Raw genomic sequence first — 24,448 nt, 5'->3', positions numbered from 1 at the left:
ATCGTTGAATCTCGAAAAAACCTTAGTGATCATGGCCAAATTCAAGTGAAATATTTCTCCTGCTGCAGGTGTTTGAGAGTTTATGGAGTTTTGTAAACAAGTAATTTCACTGTTCAAAACTAAATACATGATACATTTCACTGTGATTTTCTTCTAGATATTATAGGCATGTGCTTTTAAGGCCGTATCTCTTTTCATTCCTGTTACTCTCTTCTGTTCTCTAGTTCCCCAGCTGCACCTTGTTTCTGGCTGTTTGTGCTGTTGGAATTGGAGGGACCTTTCAGTATGGATATAATGTTTCCATTATCAATGCACCCACCCAGGTAAAATATCTCCGGTTCAGAGGGTTGTTTTACAGCAATGGAGGTATCTTGTCTAAATGGCTGAGAGGCCAAATGCCCTTTTGCAGCATTAACAAAGGCAGACTTTCTCTTGTTTGAAGGATTCTTGTTGATTGCCAAAATGATTTCCTGTGAATTTGTTTGTGAGTGTCTCCCATTAGAGGTATTCTGTGTCAGACAAAAGTGTCAAATATGCCACATAAATACCTCTGTTAAAGTCTGTTTTAGAAGGATTAACATAAACACCTCAGTTAAAGTCTGTTTATAAGGATTAACTGAATGAATAAGTAACATCTTCCAGTTACACCTTTGACTAAAAGAACATAGAACATTAAGAATGGAATAGATTAGAACAGAACATTTTCAGTTGGAAAGGATCTACAGTAATCGTCTAGTCCAACTGCCTGACCACTTCAGGGCTGACCAAAAGTTAAAGCACATTATCAACAGCATTGTCCAAATGCCTCTTAAACACTGACAGGCTTGGAGCATCAACCACATGTCTAGGAAGCCTGTTCCAGTGCTTGACCACCCTTTCTGTAAAGTGTCATCACCGTTTCTCCTAATGTCAAGTTTAAACCTCCCCTGATGCAGCTTTGAACCATTCCCACACATCCTATCACTGGGTGAGAGGGAGAAAGGATAGTTACAGTTGTCTGTCACAAGGCAGCTTACTGAGACAGACTGTAGAGAGTCAAAAAGTTAATCTGTAGTGTCTGGTTGTTGCTTTTGCGTCCATTGCCATGGCCTTGAGGATTCTGCATATTCTGTGGATGACTCAAGGATCTGAGCAAAAGGTCTTGTGAAAGTGATTGTATCATTTTCTGCTGTCAGCTGATTTATTTTCTTGCGAAACTGTGAAGGCTGAATTTGCTACAACATTGTATACTTTTTGTAAAGGTTAAAATAATCTGTGAAAGAACATGTAATAATGCTGGAAACAGAGGGAGCGTCCAGCAAGTTTGTTCTTCTGTAAAGTCTTTGCTTGCTGAGAACAGGAGCCTCTGATTACGGATACATGCCAGTTCAAGAGTTTCTAAAGAAAAATTTTAGGAAACCAAGCATGTAGAATAACAGTTTAAAAGTTCTGACACATGAATACTGTAAGAAAGGCGGAGGAATGTTAGAGTTGCAGAAAGGGATTTTACTATGAATTGTTGGATTACACTAAGGCAGGAAGATTTAAATCAAGTGTCGGAGTGAGTCTTCTGGCAGTAATTTTTTTCAGGTTATGTGAGACCTCTGTGCTCTGAGATGTTTCTAAAAAACATTAGGACCTACCCATCCTCCCTGTCACCCCTTCGTTCAGAAGGACCTCAAAGGTCTTTCATAGTACCACTACAGAAGGTTTATGTTTCTCCTCTAGTGGCATACAGCCTTCCTTGAGGTAGGGTACAAAAGCAAAGCTGCTTAGCAGTCTTTGAGATGTATGGGGAGTAGGCATTGGTATTGTGGACGAGGAAGATTCTGCTAGTTATTGGTATTTTTAATATAATACAGCTAAGATGATATCTTTTGTTAGCTACTGGAATTGGTTTTCAAGATTGAGGTGCAAATTATTTTGAAGTTATCTGTAACTGTAGGGCTACACATAATGCTACACATTCATCATTCTTTTCGACTGCAGCATATACACAAGTTCTTAAATGAAACCTGGACAAGTCGTTATCACAAGGAACTAAATCCAGATTTGCTGACTTTTCTTTGGTCTGTCATTGCTTCTATATTTTCACTTGGAGGACTGTGTGGAGCCCTTATTGGAGGCAGCATGGCGATCCAGCTAGGCAGGTGAGTTATAGCAGCAGGCGTGTAGCAGCATGTTGTCTTTTCCTGCTTTCTCACTGGAATATAAATTAGATAAATGGAAAAAGAGTAGGAGAAAATGTACCTTAGGTGACTATAAATGTTTTTCACTTCAAAGCAGAATTTTCTAGTAGAATTTTACAGTTTGTTCCAATGTCACTTTAAAAGATGAGCTCTGAATTATAGCCTTTCAGTCTAGTCTTTCCATTACATTTATTGAAATCTAAGTAGGAGTATGCACACACGGCGTGGTAGGAAACACAGGTCACCCATACACATTTGCAGCCTTCCCGCCAGTAAGGGCATGCTGCATGATCTGTAACATTTCATGTGCATTCTGTATAGATATAGCATAAATGAACAAAGCCCCACTCCTACCTTGTCAGGCGTTTCTGTCATATTTATGCATTATCCTTATGTTCAGACTTTTTTTAAATACGAGTGAATAGTTGTATCAGATATCTGGATTTCCAGTGAATAGCATGTTTCTTCAGTATAAAGCCCATTTTTTTCCATATTACCAGAAAGGACAACTTTTTAAAAAACATGTTATTTCAGATTTCCTTAATATTTTTTTCCTCCTTTTTAGGAAAGGAGCTCTTTTGATGAATAATATTATAGCAATACTGGCCTCCATTTTAATGGGGATCAGTTTTCCTACAGGATTGTTTGAGTTACTGATTGCTGGAAGGTTTTTGATTGGCATAAATTCAGGTGAATGATTTCCTGTTCCTACTTTCAGTAAACTATGGTGAATGATAAATTATTGTCACTGCTGATTCTTTAGGTGTTACGATACATGTTTGTGTGCTTCTTTGTAGATATGATGACAAAAATGGTCTGTAGTCTAACTTGGAGTCTGAAGGCAGCTAAATTAATAGGAAATTAACTAAGTCTAATTTCCTGCATGTTTTGGTTCAGTAACTCTTTTTGAAGCAAAATCTATTAATAGGAAAATGTTTTTCCGTTTACTTGCAGGTGTTGGGATCTGTGTGCAGCCTCTGTATATTGGGGAGGTTGCCCCAAAACATCTTAGAGGGTGCATGACCATGGGGAGTTCCATCTTTCTGACTGGAGGGATTCTGACAGGACAAATAATTGGTTTGAGGTTAGAAGTGCATTTTTTTTCCTGCCTTGCATTACCTGCATGTAAAGAATTTCAATTCCATGCAAAACATTCACTGTGGCTGTTGTAGCACTAGTGAATCAACTTCACACCAGTGGTCTAGCTGTAAGAAGAAAACCTTGGTTTTGTCACCTGGTTCCTCCAACTGCAAACCTCTGTGCTGTCTCCCAATGGAAGTATTCTCAGTTTAGATGGGTCAGCCAGAACAGCATCAGTGAAACAGGTACATTTATGCTGAGTTCATACTTCCTGCCAGTTTCTTGCCAGTGGGCATTCATAAGACAGGACTGGAGAGCAAAGGACTCAAAATTACTGCATTGTAGCACTGCTGCTGATTTTGTACCTTGCGAGATCAGATGAAGTTGCTAGGGACTTCATCCAGTTGGATCGTAAAAAATGCCAAATACAGAGACTGCACACCCTCAAGATGAAAAGCTTCTTTCATGGAGTCTGCTAGAAGCTTTCCATGGCCCTAAGAGCAACTGCTAGTACCCTGAGTAACAGCACATTAACTGCTTTTGCTCTGCCCTTCTGCTGAGAGCAGACTTCTCTCTCGTTTTCCTTATTACCAGCTTCTGAATTAACTGATTTTGCTAGATACTTCAGGTATGAGGTCCTACAAAATAAGCAGAATACAGACTTCAAACTGCATAATCTAGAGTCAGTATTTAAAATGCAATACACTTCCTATTTTAACAAGTTTACATTGTCCACAACACATCAACTTCCTGATTCTAACTGTAGCACTTTTAGTGATTCCTTTCTATGTAATACACCTTCTCATTAGATCAACTTTGAATGGGAGGTGGGATCAATGACTTTATGAATTCCTTTCTATCCTAAATTATTGTATGATTCTCAAAAACAAATGCTGCCGCCGACCTTAAGGTGAAGTCTGTATGCTTGTAGTTTCCCACATTGCTAGAAAACAGTGCTTTGGCAAATCTGAAAATAATGCTTAGGACAAACACGGCAATAAGGAGCGGTAAAGTGGTGTTGCTCGTCTCATCCCAAGACCTGATTTCAGAGTGGCTGGAAAATATTTTCCCAACCTTTTTCTGCTGAGGTTCACAAGATGTAGGTAACTAGTTACAAGGGAACGTTTCATGAAGGGCAAGCATCTTGGTCACCAGTAGCTAATTATTTGTTTTGGTTTTTTTTTCTTTTTCTCCCAGGGAATTATTAGGTGGAGAAACTTATTTGCCTTGGTTGCTATCCAGCAGCTGTTTCCCAGCATTTGCCCAACTTTTATTCCTGCCATGGTTTCCTGAAAGTCCCAGATACCTTCTTATTGACAGAGGTGATGAGCTGAGCTGTGCTAAAGGTAATTTACACCGTTTATACTTTCTCTGTGTCTTTGGAAGTGTACAATGAGCATACTGGGTTCCAGATTCTCCTTTTAGCTTTATCAGCACAGTGCAGTTACATTGCCTAGTGCTTTTTGGCTAATGTTTTTCCTCCAGTGAGCTCATATCGAAAAATGGATTGTGGAACTCAGGAGTCCATAATAGATTTGGAACAAAACTTATCTCGTTTCAAATGTATGTTTATGTTTTATTACTCTTTAATGAAATCTCCAAAGTTTTCATAATTTTTCTTTTGGATGAACTAACATACCTGACCTACTTAACCTCTCACTGGATTGTTCATTTCTCAGGTCATGTCACACATTAAGTATCAGTTATGTCAGGTATTTTCTTCCATTCAGTGATACTGTTGTACTTGTCCTATAAGAAATAATTGAAAATAGTATAATAAAAAGGAGACAGCATAAGTAGCTGAAAAATTAGAGAGCTTTTTAATGAAAAAGAGGTGATGTTAAAAAAGTGATTAATTGGCTATTTGAGCAGAAAACTCCTTATCCTCCATTTTATAAATATTTAGTTATCTTTTAAATACCTTTTTTCCCTCTGTTATATCACATGGGAGAACTATGACAGCTTAAACTTTTGACTTTATCTTTGAGAGATCTATCATTGTTCTGTAATAACTGTAATGTAATAGCTGTGGAGTGCTGTGTAAATGAGCAAGTGGAGCCCATGCACTACAAGCAGAATTTGAAAGACAAAAATTCAGATTAGTTGTGATTATCCGGAAATGACACGGTTCTCTTTATACTGCAAGAAGAAACTAAATATCATGAAAGTTTTTGTTGTTTTTTTTTTTTTTTTTTTTTTTTCACAAAAGAAGACACTGAGGTAGCCATTTGTATCCTCACATACCATGGATAGTATTTTACTTCCCAGAGAGACCCGATGGAATAATACTCCAAAGACAAAAGTGTTAGTCACTATAAGTAAGCAGGTCTTATTAATTAATGCAGTTTGAAGGCCTGTTAAATAAATATGAAAAGACCCTTCCTAAAGTAATAAGTAACTAATTAATAAAATTGAGAGGACATAAAAAATTTAAAAGAGATCCAGATGTACAAATCCAGACAGTAAAATACTCAATCACATATTTTTCAGAAATGTGTTCACTATTTCTGCATCCACCTGGTATGATAATTCTGATATAGTTCACAGTGACATAAAATGACACTTGTGATCCCTGGATCTTCCATTTAAAATGCTAAATAAATGAGAGAAATGAACAAAGGAAGTTTACCTTGTTAGCATTTGATAGGGTTGTATTTAATTCAATTTTCATTGTATGCATACATAAAGGAAAAACATTTCTTCTCTTGCTTTTTTTCTGTTACTTCATTTGAAGTGCTGTTGATGAGCATGTGAATTTTTACCTGTCTAGAAAAGGTATTCGTAGATAGAACAGTATATCTTGTGGAAGGATCTTCAACAAAGGAAATTAAAGAGGCTTAATTCATGGAAGCCGTTAGGCCATGGTAAAATTTGTTAGGAATTACAAAAAGGCAGTGTTCCCAGAGAGAGGTTAAATTTTGTATTGTATTGGGTACAAGATTTTTTGCTTGTACCAGCAGGCAAAAAACATTACATTTTTAGATAAAGTCATCTGTGCGTGCAGGGCTGTCTCGGCCTCCCCCGCCCCAAGTTTGTCACCCGATTTGCTAAAAATACCTCTCTCTTTGCTTACCTTGCCCAAAAATATTCAGAGACAATCACAACTGCAGGAGCACAGTAACTAAAAATGACCAATACAGTTAATTCTGTCTAATTTGGAAGCCGTGGACAAGATGACCATAATGTCCCTTTCAAATTATGATCTAGTTTGGGCTTCATTAAATGTAATTTTTTAAAATGTAACTGAAGCTTGCAATCTCCATATCTTATTAAAGTCTTTCCCTCTTAATTTTTTTTAACATCATCATGGATTGTTTTTTTCCGAGAATTGTGGTTGCCCCTGAACTGATACTGAAGAATGGCTAGAGCTTCAAGTTGGTTACACTGTTAGTGATAGCAATTGTATTGGAAAGTTTGCTTTCAGGATCATCAAAAGTGCTACTGTTGCACTTAAGACAAATTGTCACTTATTATATATTTATTCTTGAAGATTTTAAAGGAACTGATGTTATCTACTCTTAGGTTTTAGGACCATTAGTAAAGATTTTAGTCTTGCATCAAAATGACTTCTGATCGTACTTGCCTTAGAAGAATTACTGATCATCTTTACTCGAGCTCACTAAATGCATTCCACTGGCAAAATTAAAGACAGGGACATAATAAAAGACTTGATAGATGCCTAGAATTTAGGCAAAAAACTTCAAACTGGTGTGTCCTTTAATGAAAAGACTATTTGGAGGTCTGTGGTTCAGATATAAACCACTTCAAAATATTTTGCTTGGTGAATATTTCAAAGTCAGATATTCCTCTAAAAAAAATAAAGTAATGCCACTGAAATCTCCAAACCCACCATAGCAAAAAGCAGTAAGTTGTAATATCCTAGCAAAAGCCAGGTCATTGTGGAAAGAGATGATTGTCCAGAAGTTGCGGTCAGTAGGTCAACATAAGATATTTTCTTCTTTTTTTAGCTTTGAAGCGATTTCATGGTTCTTCAGAGTATCGAAGGGAGATGGAAGACATACAGCGGGAATGTTTTGCCTTAGATGGGGAGAAACCCAAGAAGCCCTGGCAATTATTCACTGATCGTAGTGTGAGATGGCAGCTCATTACTGTGATTGTGATGACTATGGGCCAACAGCTCAGTGGGATAAATGCTGTAAGATTTCATACATATGAATGGCTTAAAGAATTATTTAATTTCTATCTGGTTTTCAACCCTTTATGAAGAATCCACATAGAGAAGCTCAGAGAAATGGGATAAGTGGGAAAGAATATCTTCTATTCTTTCTGTGTTTCTCTTTTTTTTTTTTTTTTGGTTTCTGGTATGTAAATTTCTATAAAGAAAGACCAAATACTTGTGTTTACCTTCTTCTGAAAAAGTAAATACAGGTGGATCAGCTTATCCCATTGAGTCTGGTTTAAGAATGTGAAGTATTAAATTCAGTAAGTTGAATAATTATATTTGCTTTTATGATAGCAATGTATTTACCTAGACATTAATTTAACAGATTCTTGTTGCTGTTTATGTCAAATTAATAACTCACAATATAAAATACATTGAGCTGTATGTTTAGTATGAACTTGACTTTGTTTCCAGCTGACGATTTAACTACTGTGAACACCCCTTTTTTTTTTTTCTGTTGTAGATTTATTTCTATGCAACTTACATTTTTGAACAAGCTGGGATCTCAGCAGAAAAAATCCCATATGTGACACTCGGTACTGGAGCTTGTGAATGCCTCACAGCCCTCACCTGTGTAAGTAACAGTTTATTCTACCTCCTAGCATAAAGAGTAAAGATTCTTCTTGAAGAAGAACATTGGTAAATATGAGATCAATATAGTAACAGAAAATTATGTCTTGTCCACAGGGTTTACTGATAGACTACGTGGGAAGAAGATATCTCATCATTGGGGGTTATCTCCTTATGACCCTTTGGAGCATTGTTTTAACATTCTCTCTGACTTACCAGGTGTAAAGAAGGAGTCATTTATATTACATGATATGACTATAGTCAGTGAAAATCTGTGACACTCAAAAGAAGCTGGAAGACAAAAGCTGCATAGGTTTAAACAGAAGCATAAAAAATGACAGCAATTGAAAGATTGGATCAATTCTGCAACTATATTTCCCTAAAATAAGAGAATGCTCTCAGCTAAGATTTGATCATGTATTTGTCTCAAAGGTGCAGCTCCATTTAATGCTGACAAAACTAAGTGATAACAAAACAGGGTTTATTCTTGCTTTTAAAGTAATGTTAGGATGAAATACTACATAGTGATGATATTAAGCATCGGAGTCCACTTCAGCCACTTAATTGTAAAGCATACAAATAAAAAATATTATAAAGATGCTGAAATTCAAAAGACACTTAAATCCATTAAGTGTAAATTCACAGAAACTATTGGAAACTCACTAGCGATGTTCACAGTGCCTTAAACTTACCATGCGAAGACAACATCCTGCCTTGCTTTTTGACATAGTACAAAGACAGGCATCATAAATTGTTCTGTATACCCTATCAGCTCAAATAATGTAGTCCCACAAACCTGAAGTGAACATTGAGAGGAAATCTCTCTCTACATTTGCAGACTGTACTATACTAAATATTTATTGTTACTTTCGGGTAATCCAAGCAAGATGATGTAGGTGTAGCTCCAACAGTGAGCAACTTGATTTAGTCAGTGTTTGGTCACCTGATAACTCCTCACCTGACAAAAGCTGAAGAGCTACCATTCTTTCCCTACCCACACCGTCAGTGTTGGAAGCTGCCTTTAAACAGGTGGATCATCTGCAGTCACGTTGCATGTCTGATGTTTGGAGGGACAGTAGGGTTAGGGGCTGCACAGGTTGGCAAGCAGTCCACAGAAGAGGCAGCTACAGTAATTTCTGTGTGCTTGGACTAAACTGAGCTGCTAGGCCAGGCAAAAAGTTGAATGAGCCAGCCGTTAGGCAGATGCCTAGGTTTAATTATTTTATTGTAACTTTTGTAAACTTCTTGGTTTGCTTTTGAATAATGGAATTTCAAGCTTAGGTTTGGTCTTTCTAATGCACCTAGTTTCATAGGTATATAGTAATCCTAATGTTTCTTTACTGCACTATTGACATTTATGTATACATAAATAATGTGATGAGAAGTCTGTCCATGCTATGAAAATGCTTAATGACAGCTAACGCATGGGATCAGTATAAAATACCAGAATACTGACAATATGTTAAACTAGTAACAACACATGATTGTTATGTTGAATAGTGGTGTAGATTTTTAGCCTCAGAGGACTAATAAGTCTCGACAGAAGTACTAGATTCCATTTAGTAAAAATTATTAAATGAACAATATTTAATTTCTCTGAAGCAGTACTGTTAAAAAAAAGTAGCTGTGGACAGCCGTGAATAACTGTTGGGTTTAGTTGCAGTAAAATAGTAAAAGGAAATGCAAATGTTAAGCCAAACTTTAAAACTGGATTATCAAAATCTGAACTAAACCTTCCCATTCTCTTCTGTTCCAGGAACTGTACTCATGGGTGCCTTATGTGAGCATGACATCTATATTTGCCTTCATCTTGAGCTTTGGGTTGGGACCAGGTATGACACAGCAACACGTGTTTTATAGTGGTGAAATGTGTGTCTGGGGCTGGGGGAATGTCAGCAGCTCTGCTGTGTAAGTCAGCCAGTATTTACTGCACGCTGCTGGTGCCCTGGCTAAGGAACGCCAGTGAGCCCGTTGCATCAGAACAGTTCAGTCTCCTGTGGCCTGGCACTGAGGCTTACGTGCAGCTTTCTCAGGGCCAGCTATGCGTCAGGGGTCCGGTCTTAGTTCTGGCCCTCAATTCAGTCGATTTCATACAAGAAGCAAGAAAAAGCCTGTTAAACTTTTAAAGGGGCTCTTGCTTCCTGAGCAGTGCTGCTGAAATAGAGCCACTTTTTAGAAGGACACTTAGTGCATGGGCAGTAGATGAAAAAATGTGCTGTGAAGAATATGTATATATTTTTAGTAGAATCAGATCAGCTAGTGGCATATTCGAAAGCAACTCAATTTTTCTGGCATTGGAAATACCGCAAATGGACATTTAGCATTATAACCTGTTCTGTTTCTGAAACTCGTTCCCCCAGGTGGCGTAACAAATACCCTGACAGCTGAATTATTTATACAGTCTTCACGTCCTGCTGCTTACATGATAGGAGGGACTATTAGTTGGATTAGTTTCTTCACAATTGGAATGCTCTTTCCTTTTATAGTGGTAAGTGTGCATAACACATTTTCCCAATTGCATCACCTCCCATTTAATCTTCTCTCAGGTTCTATTGAATTGCTTTTTCTTACACAGCAACACTTAAACATAGGATGCACACTACCCCTCAAGCGAGTATAACTAGATTCAGTCCTTCTTAAAATATTTTTTAGATATCAACAAAAGATAGTAAAACATGATAAATGAAAGTTAAAAGGAATGCATGGGGGTAATTTTCATGTTCAGATTAAAAAGAAAATGAAGACTGTACCAAAACTAGAAATACTTAATCAGATATTGAGATTCAAATAACACATTTCTTAATAGTGCCTTGTGCTTTTATGTCAAGGTAAAATTGAAGTAGTACCTGGGGCTAGTGGTTCACACCTTCTCTGAGAGCTCACTAAACTTACATACAGAGGGTTCTGTGATGAGGAAGATTACTAGCAAAAGCAATATAAGCTTTCATTTCTAGCTTTGTATTTTCAGTTTTAGCACTTAACTCTTGAGAGCAAAACATGCAGGAACAGCATGCAGCAGCCTATCTTGATTTGACAGTCCTTTCTTTTTGGTTGAACTCTGCTTCTCAATAAGAGGGTTTTTTTAAATCTATAGCATTGAAAACTATTAACAAACATTTACAAAAAGATCATATAATCTTAAAATATGAGACAGTTAAGTAGCAAGTGCTGACTTGTCATTACATTGTGAATTGTTTAGTGTGTGTTTAAACAGTTTATCTTTTTTTCTTTTAAATAAAAGACTACCAAGTGTATTGCACAGCACTTGGTAGTCTTTTATCTAAAAAAAAAATAAAAAATTAAAGAGTCAGATGTAAAGTAAGGATAGGTTGAACGTCTTTTTATTAAAAATATCCGAGCAGCAATTTTAGGCGTGAATAGAAACAAAAAGCTTTTTATTTTCCAAAACCCACTGTTATACTTGAAACGCGTTGCAATCAAATTTTATTTTCAGAATGGACTGAAGCAGTATTGTTTTCTGGTGTTCTTACTGGAGTGCTCCTTAGTTGCTGCATTCATCTTCATCGTTATTCCCGAGACAAAAAACAAATCTTTTCTGGAAATCAAAAAGGAGTTTAACAAGCTTAATTTTGGAAGAAATACCAAAAAAAAGGAAACAGAGCTTTATGAAAGACGACAACTCCATGATGAATTTTAAAAAAAAAAAAATCAGTTTAATTTCACAGCTGTAACAGAACTTATTATGAACAGCCTCTTCCAAATTAGCAGTGTAATACCATGAACAAGTAGCTTTTTAAATCCTCCTGTATATTTAGAGGAAGTTTAATTAAAGGCAAGTTAATATTTCTGAAATGCTGTTAAAACATATATTGCTGAAATGCTGTTAACAAGATACAATATTATAGTTAGAAGACTTGATGTTTAGATACAGCTTGATGTTGTAGGGACACAGAAAGGCCAGGAGAGGGTGTTCAACGAATTCCTCCCCACCAGCAGATTTCTTCAGTAGCTCTTCTCCAATTTCTAAGCCCCTTCTTCAGATTCAGGTAATCAAGCATATGTTGGTGCTTTACTGAATGAAATATTCTAAGGCATTAAAACCTAAACAAGAACTGATCTACTGAGAAACTGATCTTTGAAATATTCTAGTTTATATAGAAATTGGGGTGTTTAGTTGCTGTTTTCCACTTAAATAACTTCTTTAAAAGATTTAAGGACATTCTTCATCGAAGTCCTACTACTGTAACTGTACAAAGACAGTACAGCACCTATCTGAATTATTGTTATTTGCAATAAAGCTTATTACAAAGACTTGTTTCCTAAAAGGGTGCTAATAAAACAGTTTCTGAGGTTTGAGTTTGGGTTGATTTTTTTTGCCCTAACCTAGCATCTTAACATTTTCAACTGTGCCGCAGAGTAAAACCTCTTCTAGTTTTGAAGGTCAATTCCCAGCAGACCAAGATCAACATCACAAAAAGCACTAAGCAGCAAGAGAGGACAGATGACAGGAATTAAGTACTTGTCACCTTTAAAGATTTTTCAAGATGGTCTGATAGAACATGCTGAAGGAGACTACAGAGAACTTGAAGGACCTATTGAATGAGCTTTCAGCTTAATCTCCAGCATTTCGTCCAGGACTGTTTTTCAACTTGAAATGAATTCTTCATATTTTAGTAGTAAAAAAGGAAGAAATCTTAATTACATGCTGTGTTTGTGTGCCTCTCTGATACTCACTTCCATACCTGTAATTGCTAGGAGAGTAGTCCCGCCTTACCTATTCCATCTTTTCCTGGTTGTAAGCATTTCCCAGTTCCATTTGCTACTTAACAAGTGCTACAGTAAGCACTGTATTTCTTTTACATTTATCTTCCTTCTCTCAAAATCACAGCTTTTAATGAAAATGTAGGAAGCAAATACCATTTTTTCTGATTTTGGTAAATAAATCAGCTGTTTAATTGAAAATAACATTAACCCTTAATGGTAGAGGTGGCAGTATCAGGAAGGGATCTTCTTGTTCTTCAGTTTATCCTCTAAGTTTGCAAAATATTTCATTTTGGCTAGAAGGTTCTTAGCTTCTTGAAGATCATCTGAAATGGAATAAAACATTACTAGTTTACAGAAGAAGGGCAGAACTTTCATTTTCAAGAATCAATCTCAAGATTTCAATGACAGGGCCCATTTCAATAGTAAGAGCTGCAAGTTGTAAGGACCCATACACAATTAAGACCACGTTGCCTATTATTTTAATCTAGGATGGTTTTGGAACACCTTAACTGAGGTGTTCCACAAAACATGTAAAAATGTACAATTTAGAAATGTGACATGAATACCCTTTGATGACATTTCTGTAAAGCGACTACAGTATCGATGCAGCCACTGGTGAAGTTTAAGTATACAGACAAGACAAACTTTTTTGTATGTAATTAGACCAACTGCCATCACTGAAGAAGCAAAAGATTTGTAGGACTCCAGTATGGACAGTGTCAATTCCAAAACTGATAAGGAAACACTTTCTCCTTAATTAAACAATTGGAGGGGAAAGGTGGTTTATCACCTACTGACAAGTACAGATGCAGCACAATCCTTACCTCTCATAGTACAAAGAGTGACAGATTACAATGTTATAATTCTTCACATGCAGGCCTAGCCAACGCTACTTCACGTTTGATGTTTTACAATTACAACACGCTACTACATAAACCTAACAATAAAAGCATTCTGAGACCCAGGACAGAAATGTAAGGGTTTCTTCCCAGAGTAAGAATCTAGTCTGGAATGGCTCAAGCTCCTGCCTACCAACTGGTATGGAATAAAGTCATGCTGATTACTGCACAGGAAGTCCCTAAAACCTTAGGCTAAATCGGGCATCAAGTCTTTTCTTGCCATACAGCTTCAGTGGTAAGCAGCAGAATTTTTCCTGTCTTGACTTTCACTGCAAAGAACAGCACCCACCGCTCTCCTGAGAGCTTCAGGTCTGCCGAGCAGCATCTCCCAAACTGAAGTCTGAAACCTCAGAGTACATGGTAAGTTTGATTAAGAAAAAGAGTCTGTCCTTCCCAGTATTCTGGGAAACAAACAAACAAGACATTTTTTAGCATCTGCGTTCCCACTCGAAGTGATCATTTCAATGCAAATTGAATTGAGCAGAACTTTTATATTGGAATTTTTTGGTTTTTAATTTAATTTGAGGTCCTCAATTTCCTGCATCAGCAGAAAGGTCAGCTTAGCAGAATTTGTTCTAAATACCAAACAAAGAACACTTGCTTATGCAGTATTTCTTTTCTGTAGTTCAGGAAATATTTGCCAATAAGAGAATGTGGGTTTTTTAAGCATTTATAACTGATATGCATGGCAGCTAAATACTCAATAGAAATAGATACCTCTTTCAAAAGCTGCAGTCACCTCTTTGGTCAGTTCTTCTTGTTTAACTGTAAAACAAATTATTTCATTCACTTTTTGTTACATAGTATAATTAATACCACTGCATTCTGATTGTCTGTGGTAGGAAACTTAATTACTAGTCTTACAGTCTTTTGGGAGCTAAGAGAGATTTTCATATTATTGCTGCTAAATTTTTTTAAAATTATAATTTCAAACAGATATATTTTTCTTTGAACAGGTTTTCAGATAGCAATTCCAATGCAAATCCATGGGTCACTAACTTCCCAGAAATCTAACTTACTTTTGGTGTAACAGTTTACCATGCTACAGTTAATTTTCTTCTATTTCACTTAGCTTTTATTCCAGTTATTCTAATTGCTTTTGGCATACTACTGTTATTGCACAGAATTAAATATACCAAGAAACTACGTTTTGGGTATCGCCAACAATACAGACAAGAAAGTTGCTTGTATAAGGATAATAATCACTTAAGATAATGGTCGCTAAGTTGAAAGAAATACAATGTCTGTATAAATAAAATTATTTAATGTGGTCAGTCAAGTATTTTATTAAACTTCATTTTGAGTAGTTTGTTCTTTTATAGCAGTCTATTTGCCCTAATCTGCTGAAGGTTGAATAAGTTCCTTTTTATGGTCAATATACATATATACACACACCTATTTTGCCATCAGAATAGGTACTATTATAGAGATTTTTCTCAAGCCAGATTTGATGTTTATGTGGTGTAAATCGGTAAAAGCAACATTTGGGGTTGGGGGAGAAACGCTCTTGCAGTGAGCCAATTCAAGACTAATACAAGTTAGAGATACTGAAAGAAATACACTAAACAAGTTCAGTCTTCCAGAAATACTCTAACATTACGCAAGATACAGTAAATTAGTTCTGTACAAAACTGTCAAATCGTAACCTACCTTTAATTAAAGTTTCAATTTCTTCAAGGATATCCTCATTTTTAGGCTCTGCTAATTTCTCATTAATTTCCATGATTTCAGTGAGAAACACTGAGTCTGCATCACAGTCTGTCTCTTGTGCCGGCTCTACTCCATTCAGCTCTAGCTGGTGAAGAAAACAGGCATTTGGAAATACAAATTCTTACATCTATTTCAATGTGAATTATTTTCTTGAATATTAAGTCTTTCCCTACGGCTCACTCAGATTCGTATGCGATAAACTTCTAGTTTATTCCATGAAATGTGCATAAATAGAGTCAATATTAAGATTAACTCTGTAGTAGACCATAAAAATCAGCAGTTCACCAAAGCAAAAAAATGTAAGGAAGGCTGCCAAGGGCAAGACTGAAACTTCAAAGCAACAGCCATGGCCAAACACAATATGTGATGCAGCAAACAAATCAGTGCGAGCAAATGAGATGGTAATAGTCAGCAAAATGTTAAAGAAAATAGTAGAAAACACGATAAAATTTCAGACGAGCTTGTTTTTGGTCTCTCTTCAATCCCTGGTAATCCCCATCTTCAGAGGAACACAAATTAGCACATTAACGATGGAGCCAAAGGTCAGATTCATTACATTACCACCAGCAGCCCCAGCCACCTATGATTAGTTATAGGGGTATTGGTAAAACACGTAATGGACGCCTTACTAGATAAAGGCCACGGCTCAAAGGGTTCAGGAGGGTTTGGTAGGCCTTGTTAATCAAGGAAGAGTGTTGCTCAGAGTAGTACTGTTCTTTCTGCGAAAGGATAATGAATAATAGTAGCAAGTTAATCACAAGTGGCAAAAAAACATAAACCTTTGTTACCTGCAGAGAAATAGTGCTCCCACAACAATACACGCATGTAAAACTGAAAGTCGACTTTTAACAGAGACAGGAAGGAGAGCGAGAGGGCTATCGGGACCCGTGACCTGCATCCCCTCACACAACTGACATCCCAAGAACCGCGGCAGCCCCTTATCGACCTCCGCCGCCGCCAAACTGCGAGCAGAAGCCTCTCCTCAGCATCAGTAACAAGAAATGGGAGTCCCCGCGACCCCACGGCGGGAGGGCGGCGGGAGCCCGGCGCTCGGCCTCGCAGGGCCGCCGGACCCCGCCGGAGCCGCCGAACGCGGCCCCTCCCGGCGCGGAGCCCCGTCAGCCTCGGCGCCGCGGGGGCGGAGAGGCCCCGCCCGGGGAACCGCGCCGGCGGGGAGGGAGACCGGGCGCTCCCGACCGCCTCGACGCTCACCGGCGGCCGCTGGCCGAAGCGATCGGGGTGAACGGCGCGCTGCAGGCTCCGGAACCGCCGCTGCAGCTGCTGCGCGTCGACGCGGAAGGAGCGGTCACTGCGGGCGACAGAAGTGGGCGTGAGGCCCGCGGCCGGCCGAGCCCGCGGCCGCGCTGCCGGCACTCACCAGCCCATCAAGCGGAAGAGGTCAGGCGGCGGCGCCGGCGGCTGCAGGGCCCGGCAGCCGGGACAGAAGCGAGGCAGCCCGTCAGCGCCGGAAAGGGGCCCGCCGCAGCTCCAGCACCGCGGCGCCGGGGAAGAGCCCGGCCCGACGCAGCGAGGCCGCGGGGCCGCCTCGGGAACGCGGAGCGCCCACCTCGCCCTGCCGAGACGCCGCCTCAGCGCCGCCTGCATCCCCGCGGACCACGGCTCCCGGCGGCCCCCGCGCGCCCGCCCGGCCTCTGAGTGGCTCCGTTCGCGGCGAGGCGTGGCGGGGCGCGTGCGCACTGCGTACGGCGGCACCTGGTCCGCGCGGCGAGCGGCGCGGGCTGCAGCACCCGTGAGTTCGGTGTCCCGTTCTCCCTCCCCCCCCACGGGCTGCCGGCCTGGCCCGGCTCTCGTGCGGCCGCGTCTCGCCCCGCCGGTGCCGGCCGCCCCGCGCCGCTTTTCTTGGGAGGGTCCCGCAGCCCGCTCGGCCGAGCGGCGCCGCCGGGGACGGGACTGCAGTTCCTGGGCGGGGCGACAGGGGGTGCTGCGGGGCGGGGGTACCGGCCGCGCGCTGGGGGTGGGGGTAGTGCTCGCCCCTCGCTGCGGGTCCGCCGGGTCCCGCGGCCGGCTGCCGCTGGCCTGTCCGCAGCGCCGGTGCCGGTGCGGCGGGGAGGGCGCTGACAGAAAGGGCTGCCGGCAGTCCCGCGCCCCGCGATTCCCCGCCTCGGCAGGGTCCTGCGCTCGGCTCCGCTCCCGCCTCGGCCGCGCCGCTCGCTGCAGGAGCGGAGAGTCCACCGTCGGCCCGGCCCCGCCGTCTGCGCGTGCCGGGGCCGGCCCCGAGAGCGGCTCCCCGCCGGCGGCGGGCGCTGGTTTTTGCGAGCTCCGTCCGGCGGGCGGGCGTCCCTCCCTCCCTTCCCGTCCCTCCGTCCGCGGGGCGAAGTGGCTGCCGTGAGGGGCTGCGTCTGTTGGCGCTTGCGGGCCTCGCCTGCATTTCTGAGCACCTCCGTGAGAAAAGCGAGCGGGGCGCCGAGGGGTGCTCACGGCTGGCGATGGAACATGGCGAACTGCGCAGGAGGCTTCAGTTAGTGTGGGTTGTGCATTGAGCTGGATGGCAGCCGGCTTCAAAACCGAGGCACGCCGGCAAGCCCGGAGAGCAAGTGGACGGACAGGTAAGTACGGGTGGTCTCGAAGGACGGCGAGGACCCTAGGAAGGCTCACGGACATTATTGTAACCCCTGGGCACAATGGACGCAGAAGCTGTTGGAGAAAGCCAGCTATACAGATGAGTTGGCCGGTGCATTGTTTTTTCTTAAATGGGGAGGAAGGCACGGTACCGCTGTGAACTCCCCTGCCTTAGCAGGGCAGGTAGATGCTGTTTGTGGCCTCTTCTTGCTGCCATCTTTGATAGCAGCTGCTAGGGGGGTGGTGTGCGTCTTTGAGTTGGCAGAGTTTTGTACATTAATTATGTGTAGGTGTGGCTATTTTGTAAATAATTTGTATGTATTAAAGGAGTATTCAGCCAAAACACCAAATTGGCTTGCTGTGTGATAAACCTGTCGGGTGCTTTCCACGTCAAGAAAATGCATTTCATTTTGTAGTCATTATTTTTCCTTTTTCAGCTTTTCCCTTTGTGTTTGGGGAGCTGCAATGGTTGATGCTTTGTCAGAGTGTGCTGCACATGCATTTGTGAAATAAAGTGTGAGCACTGAAGAGCTCAAGTAAAAATCCGGGAGTAAAATTTAACTATTGTTTTAGAACCAGTAGAGGGAGCACCACGTTCTTTTTAAAAAGGAAAAACATCATGGTTTGCAAAATTCTTGGGGATTTACATATAATCCACACATGCATGCTTTGTTTGAAAGTTTTACTTCTTTGAAGACTGAGGGTAGACTTGGACATTAATAGTACAGTGTGTGAATGTTTGTCATTTTTACTTTGCTGTAGTAATTGGTTTTTTAAACATTCTCTTTGAAGCCAACATGTCTCGAGAGACTGGAAGTGAAGTGCAGCAGTCTCAAGGTGCCCAACAGTCACAGAGTGGTACTGGTTCCTCTTCCAGTGGGTCACAGAGTACTAGTCAGTCTTCCTCAAGTTCTGGGACCCTCAGTTCTTTGGACACTGTTCCCACTCAGGAGCTTCCGTCGATCCCTGAGGACCAGGAATCTGAAGAGCTTGTTCCTCAGCCTTGGGGTCGACTCTTTGCACTTGGAAAAGGTTTCAGCAACTGTGGTAGGTGCATACTGTATTAAGCCTCTGGGTTCATTTGTAATACCTCAGAAAAGTTTTGAGCAGCTTCGTAGAGAGCAGTGTCTTTTAATTTTCAAATTAAGTACAAGCTTGCAACTTTTTGCAATAATGTTTTATTCCATACTACATCCTTATACTGAGTACACAGATATAGAGCTTCCATAGGCTTAGAGGAATTCTGGGGTATTCGTGTTGTTATTTGCTTAATTTTTCCATTCCATAATTTATTTTATTTATATATCATGTAAGCCTCTCTGTATTGCTGAAGGTGAACCGAATACTATTATTAGAGAGGGTAAAATTATTAAAGTATTGTACAAGGTGTTGATAGTGCATGGTGCTTTGTTGAAATTAAGACAAATAAACTTGATTGTATAGGAAGAATTTTGTCTTTGTTATTCTGCTTACTACCATTTGGCATCATTCTGTAGTGCCACAGTTAATAACTTCCTGCAATTTTGTGTTCTCTCTCTGCTTTACTTTTCCCTCCTCTACAGACTGTGTGAATGATGAATACTGGTTTGGAAGAGACAAAAGCTGTGATTATAGTTTTTCTAAGCTAGGATTATCTGAGACTGGCTTCTACCAAAACTATAGCAAGAAGCATTTCCGAATTTTCAGGGTAGGTACTAAAAAGTTTAACTGTCTTTTTCTATCTTGGCATAATTGAAAAAGATTGACTGTGGTGGGGGTGAATCCTAAAGAAATAAAATTTTAAGTAGCTTCACTATCGACTCCTTTAACGAGATTCTTGGCAATGCTCTATTAACCTGGTTTATGAAATAACCTCAGTAGTCTGACTGGGAACTGGCTGAATGGCAGAACTCAGAGGGTTGTCATCAGCGGCGCTGAGTCTAGTTGGAGGCCGGTAACTAGCAGTGTCCCCCAAGGGTCAGTACTGGGCCCAGTCTTGTTCAACTTCTTCATCAACGACCTGGATGAAGAGTTAGAGTGTATCCTCAGCAAGTTTGCTGATGACACCACACTGGCAGGTGTGGTGGTTACACCAGCAGGCTGTGCTGCCATTCAGCGAGACCTGGACAGGCTGGAAAGTTGGGCAGAGAGGAACCTGATGAGGTTCAACAAGGCAAGTGCAGGGTCCTGCACCTGGGGAGGAACAACCCCATGTATCAGTACAGGCTTGGGGCGGACCTGCTGGAGAGCAGCTCTGCGGAGAGGGACCTGGGTGTCCTGGTGGACGACAGGTTGACCATGAGCCAGCAGTGTGCCCTGGCTGCCAAGAAAGCCAATGGGATCCTGGGGTGCATTAAGAGGAGTGTGGCCAGCAGGTCGAGGGAGGTTCTTCTTCCCCTCTACACTGCCCTGGTGAGGCCCCGTCTGGAGTACTCTGTCCAGTTCTGGGTTCCCCACTTCAAGAAAGATGAGGAGTTACTGGAGAGAGTCCAGAGGAGGGCTATGAGGATGATGAGGGGACTGGAGCATCTCTCCTATGAGGGGAAGCTGAGGGAGCTGGGCTTGTTCAGCCTGGAGAAGAGAAGGCTGCGAGGGGACCTAATACATGCTTACAAATATCTCAAGGGCGGGTGTCAGGAGGATGGGGCCAAACTCTTTTCAGTGGTGCCCAGCGACAGGACAAGGGGCAATGGGCACAAACTGAAGCATAGGAAGTTCCACCTGAACATGAGGAAGAACTTCTTCCCTCTGAGGGTGACAGAGCACTGGAACAGGCTGCCCAGGGAGGTTGTGGAGTCTCCCTCTCTGGAGATATTCAAGACCCGCCTGGACAAGGTCCTGTGCAGCCTGCTGTAGGTGACCCTGCTTCGGCAGGAGGGTTGGACTAGATGACCCACAGAGGTCCCTTCCAACCCCTACCATTCTGTGATTCTGATTCTGTGATTTCCTGAGCCAACAATAGTAAATTTCTATAGTCTGTCATGTCTTTACAGCAAAATAATTTTTTCCCTACTGTTATCTTTCCCATTTTTTTCTTTCTCTTTGAGGAAATGGGTCCAAAAGATTCCTATGTGGCCTACATTGAAGACCACAGTGCAAATGGAACTTTTGTTAATAGAGAGCTCATTGGAAAAGGGAAGAGGCTTCCACTGACTCACAACTCTGAAATTGCGCTGTCAATACAGACTAATAAGGGTAAAATGCACTATAACATAAGTAGGTTCTTCATGTGTTGACTAAGAGGTCATTTCTGCAGTGATTTGAGTATGTTTCTTGGAAGCTGAGCTTCTTCATGAGTGCTGTTAAAATGCAGCCATGAATTGATGTTTTAATACTTGCATAAAAGTTACCTGTATCCACCTCAACGCCAGAAAAAAAAGCTGAAATAAAATTTAAAAGAAGTTTATCAGGAACCACCTTACTGGAGTATAAACTTTTATAGTTGTTTTCCTATTTTTGAAACACTTTTGTGCTTCAGTAGCTGTGTATGTGGTTGTGGGAACAAGGGAAACAGACTATTCAAGGGAAGTTGAAAAAAACTCAGATACTTACAGCGTGCTGCATAATACTTAAAAAGCCCTCTTAAAAGTTAGCAGGGTTGGGGGTTTGTTTCTTTGTTTCTTTGTCTTTGTTTTTCCGCTAAGATGCTGTCTTCCTGATTGTCACTTCTCTTTGTTCCCTGCTGTGACACTGAAATTCTTGTCTATTTTGTCCTTAAATGTAGTGTCAGTTGATTAAGCACTGTTGTGAAGTTAATACCAAAGATGTCAGTTTTCAGTAACAAGATCACCTTGCCTACCCATAGCTGATGTAATTTATAGCATCAATTTTAACTTTTTAATATATTTATGTTTTTCTTCTAGCAGGCAGCGTTTTCTTTATTTTGTTGACTGTAAAAGTTCCGGAAGCATAATTGTTCGTAATAACTAAATTTTAAAGTTAATAACAGGAAAATTATCTCCACTCATCTTCCTAGTGTTTGTATTTTCTGATCTTACGGTGGATGATCAGTTGGTGTTTCCTAGAGAATTCAGAGAGAAATATATTATGTCAAAGACTTTGGGAAGGTAAGCATCCTTCTTTACGCAGTATTAAGTGTTAATTTTTTTACCATTTTCAGTACCTTATGCTGGAATTATTACCAGTGCTAACTGAGCTGCTGTTTTAAAAAATAAAAGAAAAAAAGGAAAAAATGAATGATAACACCTGAACAATCCTGTTCTTTACAAGAGCTTAAACAGGAATTTTGACTTTATTCCTTTCTTGGGTTTTGTAACCTACCATTAACTGTGAAACCCAGAGAATAAAGTCTGTAGATTCTTAACAAGTTTTTAAATTTTGTATACTAATTTACTTAGTTACTGGAAGTAGAAGAGCGAGCTTTATGTCAGAATATAGCTTTCTACAACATCACTGTTGAGGCTTTCAGACAGAAGGGGAAAGAACTGTCTTCAGGAAAAAGGAGAGAGACTATCTTTTTATCTTTTGGAAAAAGGTGGTCAGTGAAGAATTTGCAAGAGAATGGTTAAGCAGAAACAAATCCGAGTGCAAATACAAGGATTTCTTTCTGTTAAAAGTATTGTCATACCTGTTCTTCAGATTTGTGCAGTCCAGTGTTCGGAGAACTCTTCACTAGGTTCTCTGCTCTCAAGTGCATCTGCGTGATGGAAATGCTGACAGAGCTTATCCTCGATATTCCCTGGTACCCTTTGTACAAACAGATTAGTCGTTCTTCATATGTACTCCTGCATTTTTGAATGGGTGGCCCTTGACATCACTTGCTGTTTAAATAGCCTTCCTAACTATCGAATGCTTTCTGAGAAAGTTTTGACAACATGGCATATTTCATTTGTCTATACTTGTTATGCAGATTTTTGAAAAGTATTTGTAAGCATTAACATAGCTGTGCTTTTATGTTAGTGGTGCCTGTGGAGAAGTCAAACTGGCATTTGAGAAGAGCACTTGTAACAAAGTTGCGGTAAAGATAATCAATAAACGGAAGTTTATGGCAAGTGGTATTAGAGAGGCAGTAAGTATTTTTGCTTGTTTGTCTGTCTTTTGGCCATCCTGCAGTGGTCCTGGAATATTTGGTAACCTCTCTGACTCCCCAGCTCTATTCACCTAAAGAGGATTTTCTCACTTAATGTTTTCTGTATGTAATTTCAAAATGCCTTTTGATCTTACAGAATCTATAGAATTCTGTAGAAAATGCTTGGTTTTATTCCTTGACCACATTTCATTATGTTTATTATTTAGGACTGTTTGTTAATGTGGTATATACAAAGGGTGGTAGGGAGTCTTGTGGGGTTTATCTCCTAAAATGCATCACATAGGCGCATCCATCATGGTCATCAACATCATAACCAGAGGAGTCTGACCAAAAATTTACAAACTTTGCTAATTTTGTTGTATTGTCCATCATAATACTTTTTAGTAAAATCACATGAAGCCTTTTGGGAAGGGCTTTTTATGTGTCTAATCTTGTAGAAAAAGCCTGAATCTGAAGGAGAACAACAAGCCAAGTGGCTTTACTCTAACATGAGAAAGAGATCCAAGCAACTTCATATCTATTCCTAACTTTAATTTTATATAAGGGTATAGGAAAAACTTTGAAGAAAAATATAGTTAAGAGGTGAAAGTGCATGGAAGGAGGGGTTATGTAAGTTGTGCTGCTGTGGATTTACTAAAAGTTAAAACAAGTTGAATTAAGAAATTACTAATTTCCTTGATGAGAAAATGGACTTCAGAGCACAAAATCTGTTCAAACTGACGAAGTATTTAATTGTATACTGCATAGGAAACTACTACTTGATCTTGAAAATATTTTTGTAAAGACAGAAATTCTAAGGTGCAAAGGTAGCTGGCTGAGGAAAGGGTGCCAGGAGGCTTCAGTGGGAACAGAATTAGTTACTAGTGGAAGTTGTGAGAATTTGTCTTGAGGTTAGTCTTCTGTACAAAAACTGGGAATATACTAATTCAGCTCTTTGGTACTGACCCAAAGTCTCTGTTGACGGGAAGGAAGATTGCAGTATTGTATATCAAGAACTGATACTTTTGTATGCTGGAGTAATAAAAGGTAGATAATGTTTAATAGTGCAAGACTGTATACTTCAGTGATAATTTCTGCTATAATCTACATTTTTCCTAGTTCAGAGGAGGAGGTAGATACAGTTATTTGCAGAAGAATACGTGACTGAAAATTACAAAATGCGATTTTTGAACATTTCTAATAAAGATTAAGAAATGCTGTTATGAATTATTAAGAAATGCCATTGTACAAAACAGAGATAGGACTGCATCTGGAATGTTGTATATGGATTTGATCATGTGTGTTCAAAGATGATTTATTTGGATTGGAGGAAGAGCAAAAAAAACCTGCTGGGTCAATTTCATGAACTGAGCCTGAGCAACATGTTAAAAGAATCTGTTTATGTTATCTTGCAAAATAAAGGCTAGAAGAGAGTAGGATTTAATTTTGGGGTTAGCCCATGTGGAAAGCATCTCTGAGGGAGGATAGCCGTTTAAAGGACAATACAGACATATACTTGTGAAGA

General features: G+C 40.3%; 3 protein-coding genes and 1 long non-coding RNA gene across 13 annotated transcripts in view; 2 read left to right on the top strand and 2 right to left on the bottom strand.

Annotated features, from left to right (window-relative positions):
- Positions 1–12,462, top strand: part of LOC104327950 (solute carrier family 2, facilitated glucose transporter member 11) — a 15,173-nt gene extending 2,711 nt beyond the window's left edge. For 2 of the 3 annotated variants that reach the window (XM_075434315.1, XM_075434313.1), the window contains 11 exons: positions 225–323; positions 1,969–2,129; positions 2,734–2,858; positions 3,123–3,252; positions 4,446–4,594; positions 7,217–7,404; positions 7,895–8,005; positions 8,119–8,220; positions 9,758–9,833; positions 10,362–10,489; positions 11,456–11,659. In XM_075434315.1, coding sequence (XP_075290430.1) covers positions 225–323; positions 1,969–2,129; positions 2,734–2,858; positions 3,123–3,252; positions 4,446–4,594; positions 7,217–7,404; positions 7,895–8,005; positions 8,119–8,220; positions 9,758–9,833; positions 10,362–10,489; positions 11,456–11,659 — 1,473 coding nt within the window. Of the gene's footprint in view, positions 1–224; positions 324–1,968; positions 2,130–2,733; positions 2,859–3,122; positions 3,253–4,445; positions 4,595–7,216; positions 7,405–7,894; positions 8,006–8,118; positions 8,221–9,757; positions 9,834–10,361; positions 10,490–11,455; positions 11,660–12,377 lie in introns of those variants that run through there. The other variant, XM_075434314.1, reaches the window with a different exon arrangement.
- Positions 11,274–16,977, bottom strand: LOC104327947 (iron-sulfur cluster co-chaperone protein HscB). Of its 4 annotated transcripts, XM_075434322.1 has the most exons (7): positions 16,714–16,940; positions 16,548–16,644; positions 15,965–16,054; positions 15,276–15,420; positions 14,343–14,390; positions 12,935–13,049; positions 11,274–11,557 (listed from the first exon to the last, which is right to left on the bottom strand). In XM_075434322.1, the coding sequence occupies exons 1-6, from the start codon at positions 16,938–16,940 to the stop codon at positions 12,958–12,960; spliced, it is 699 nt and encodes a 232-aa protein (XP_075290437.1). In that variant the 3' UTR covers positions 11,274–11,557; positions 12,935–12,957. The 4 variants fall into 4 exon arrangements, with proteins under 4 accessions (XP_075290437.1, XP_075290438.1, XP_075290436.1 ...); XM_075434323.1 differs by having other exon boundaries at positions 11,274–13,049; positions 16,903–16,977; XM_075434321.1 differs by having other exon boundaries at positions 11,274–13,049.
- CHEK2 (checkpoint kinase 2) overlaps positions 16,957–24,448 on the top strand; it is a 22,684-nt gene continuing 15,192 nt past the window's right edge. Inside the window, exons 1-6 of one of the 5 annotated variants that reach the window (XM_075434310.1) lie at positions 16,957–17,085; positions 18,708–18,962; positions 19,478–19,602; positions 20,942–21,089; positions 21,871–21,961; positions 22,815–22,923. In XM_075434310.1, coding sequence (XP_075290425.1) covers positions 18,713–18,962; positions 19,478–19,602; positions 20,942–21,089; positions 21,871–21,961; positions 22,815–22,923 — 723 coding nt within the window. In that variant the 5' untranslated portion in view covers positions 16,957–17,085; positions 18,708–18,712. Of the gene's footprint in view, positions 17,086–17,446; positions 17,903–18,707; positions 18,963–19,477; positions 19,603–20,941; positions 21,090–21,870; positions 21,962–22,814; positions 22,924–24,448 lie in introns of those variants that run through there. The other 4 variants (XR_012765403.1, XM_075434311.1, XM_075434312.1 and 1 more) reach the window with 4 other exon arrangements.
- Positions 21,834–24,448, bottom strand: part of LOC142362964 (uncharacterized) — an 18,947-nt gene continuing 16,332 nt past the window's right edge. The window contains exons 4-5 of the long non-coding RNA XR_012765405.1: positions 22,483–22,601; positions 21,834–21,915 (exon numbers count right to left, since the gene is read on the bottom strand). This is a non-coding gene — a long non-coding RNA (uncharacterized LOC142362964). The remainder of the gene's footprint in view (positions 21,916–22,482; positions 22,602–24,448) is intronic.

The sequence above is a fragment of the Opisthocomus hoazin genome, chromosome 13, assembly GCF_030867145.1.
Source record: "Opisthocomus hoazin isolate bOpiHoa1 chromosome 13, bOpiHoa1.hap1, whole genome shotgun sequence".
In the NCBI taxonomy this organism is placed as follows: domain Eukaryota; kingdom Metazoa; phylum Chordata; class Aves; order Opisthocomiformes; family Opisthocomidae; genus Opisthocomus; species Opisthocomus hoazin.
This window is presented reverse-complemented; position numbering and strand designations above follow the sequence as displayed.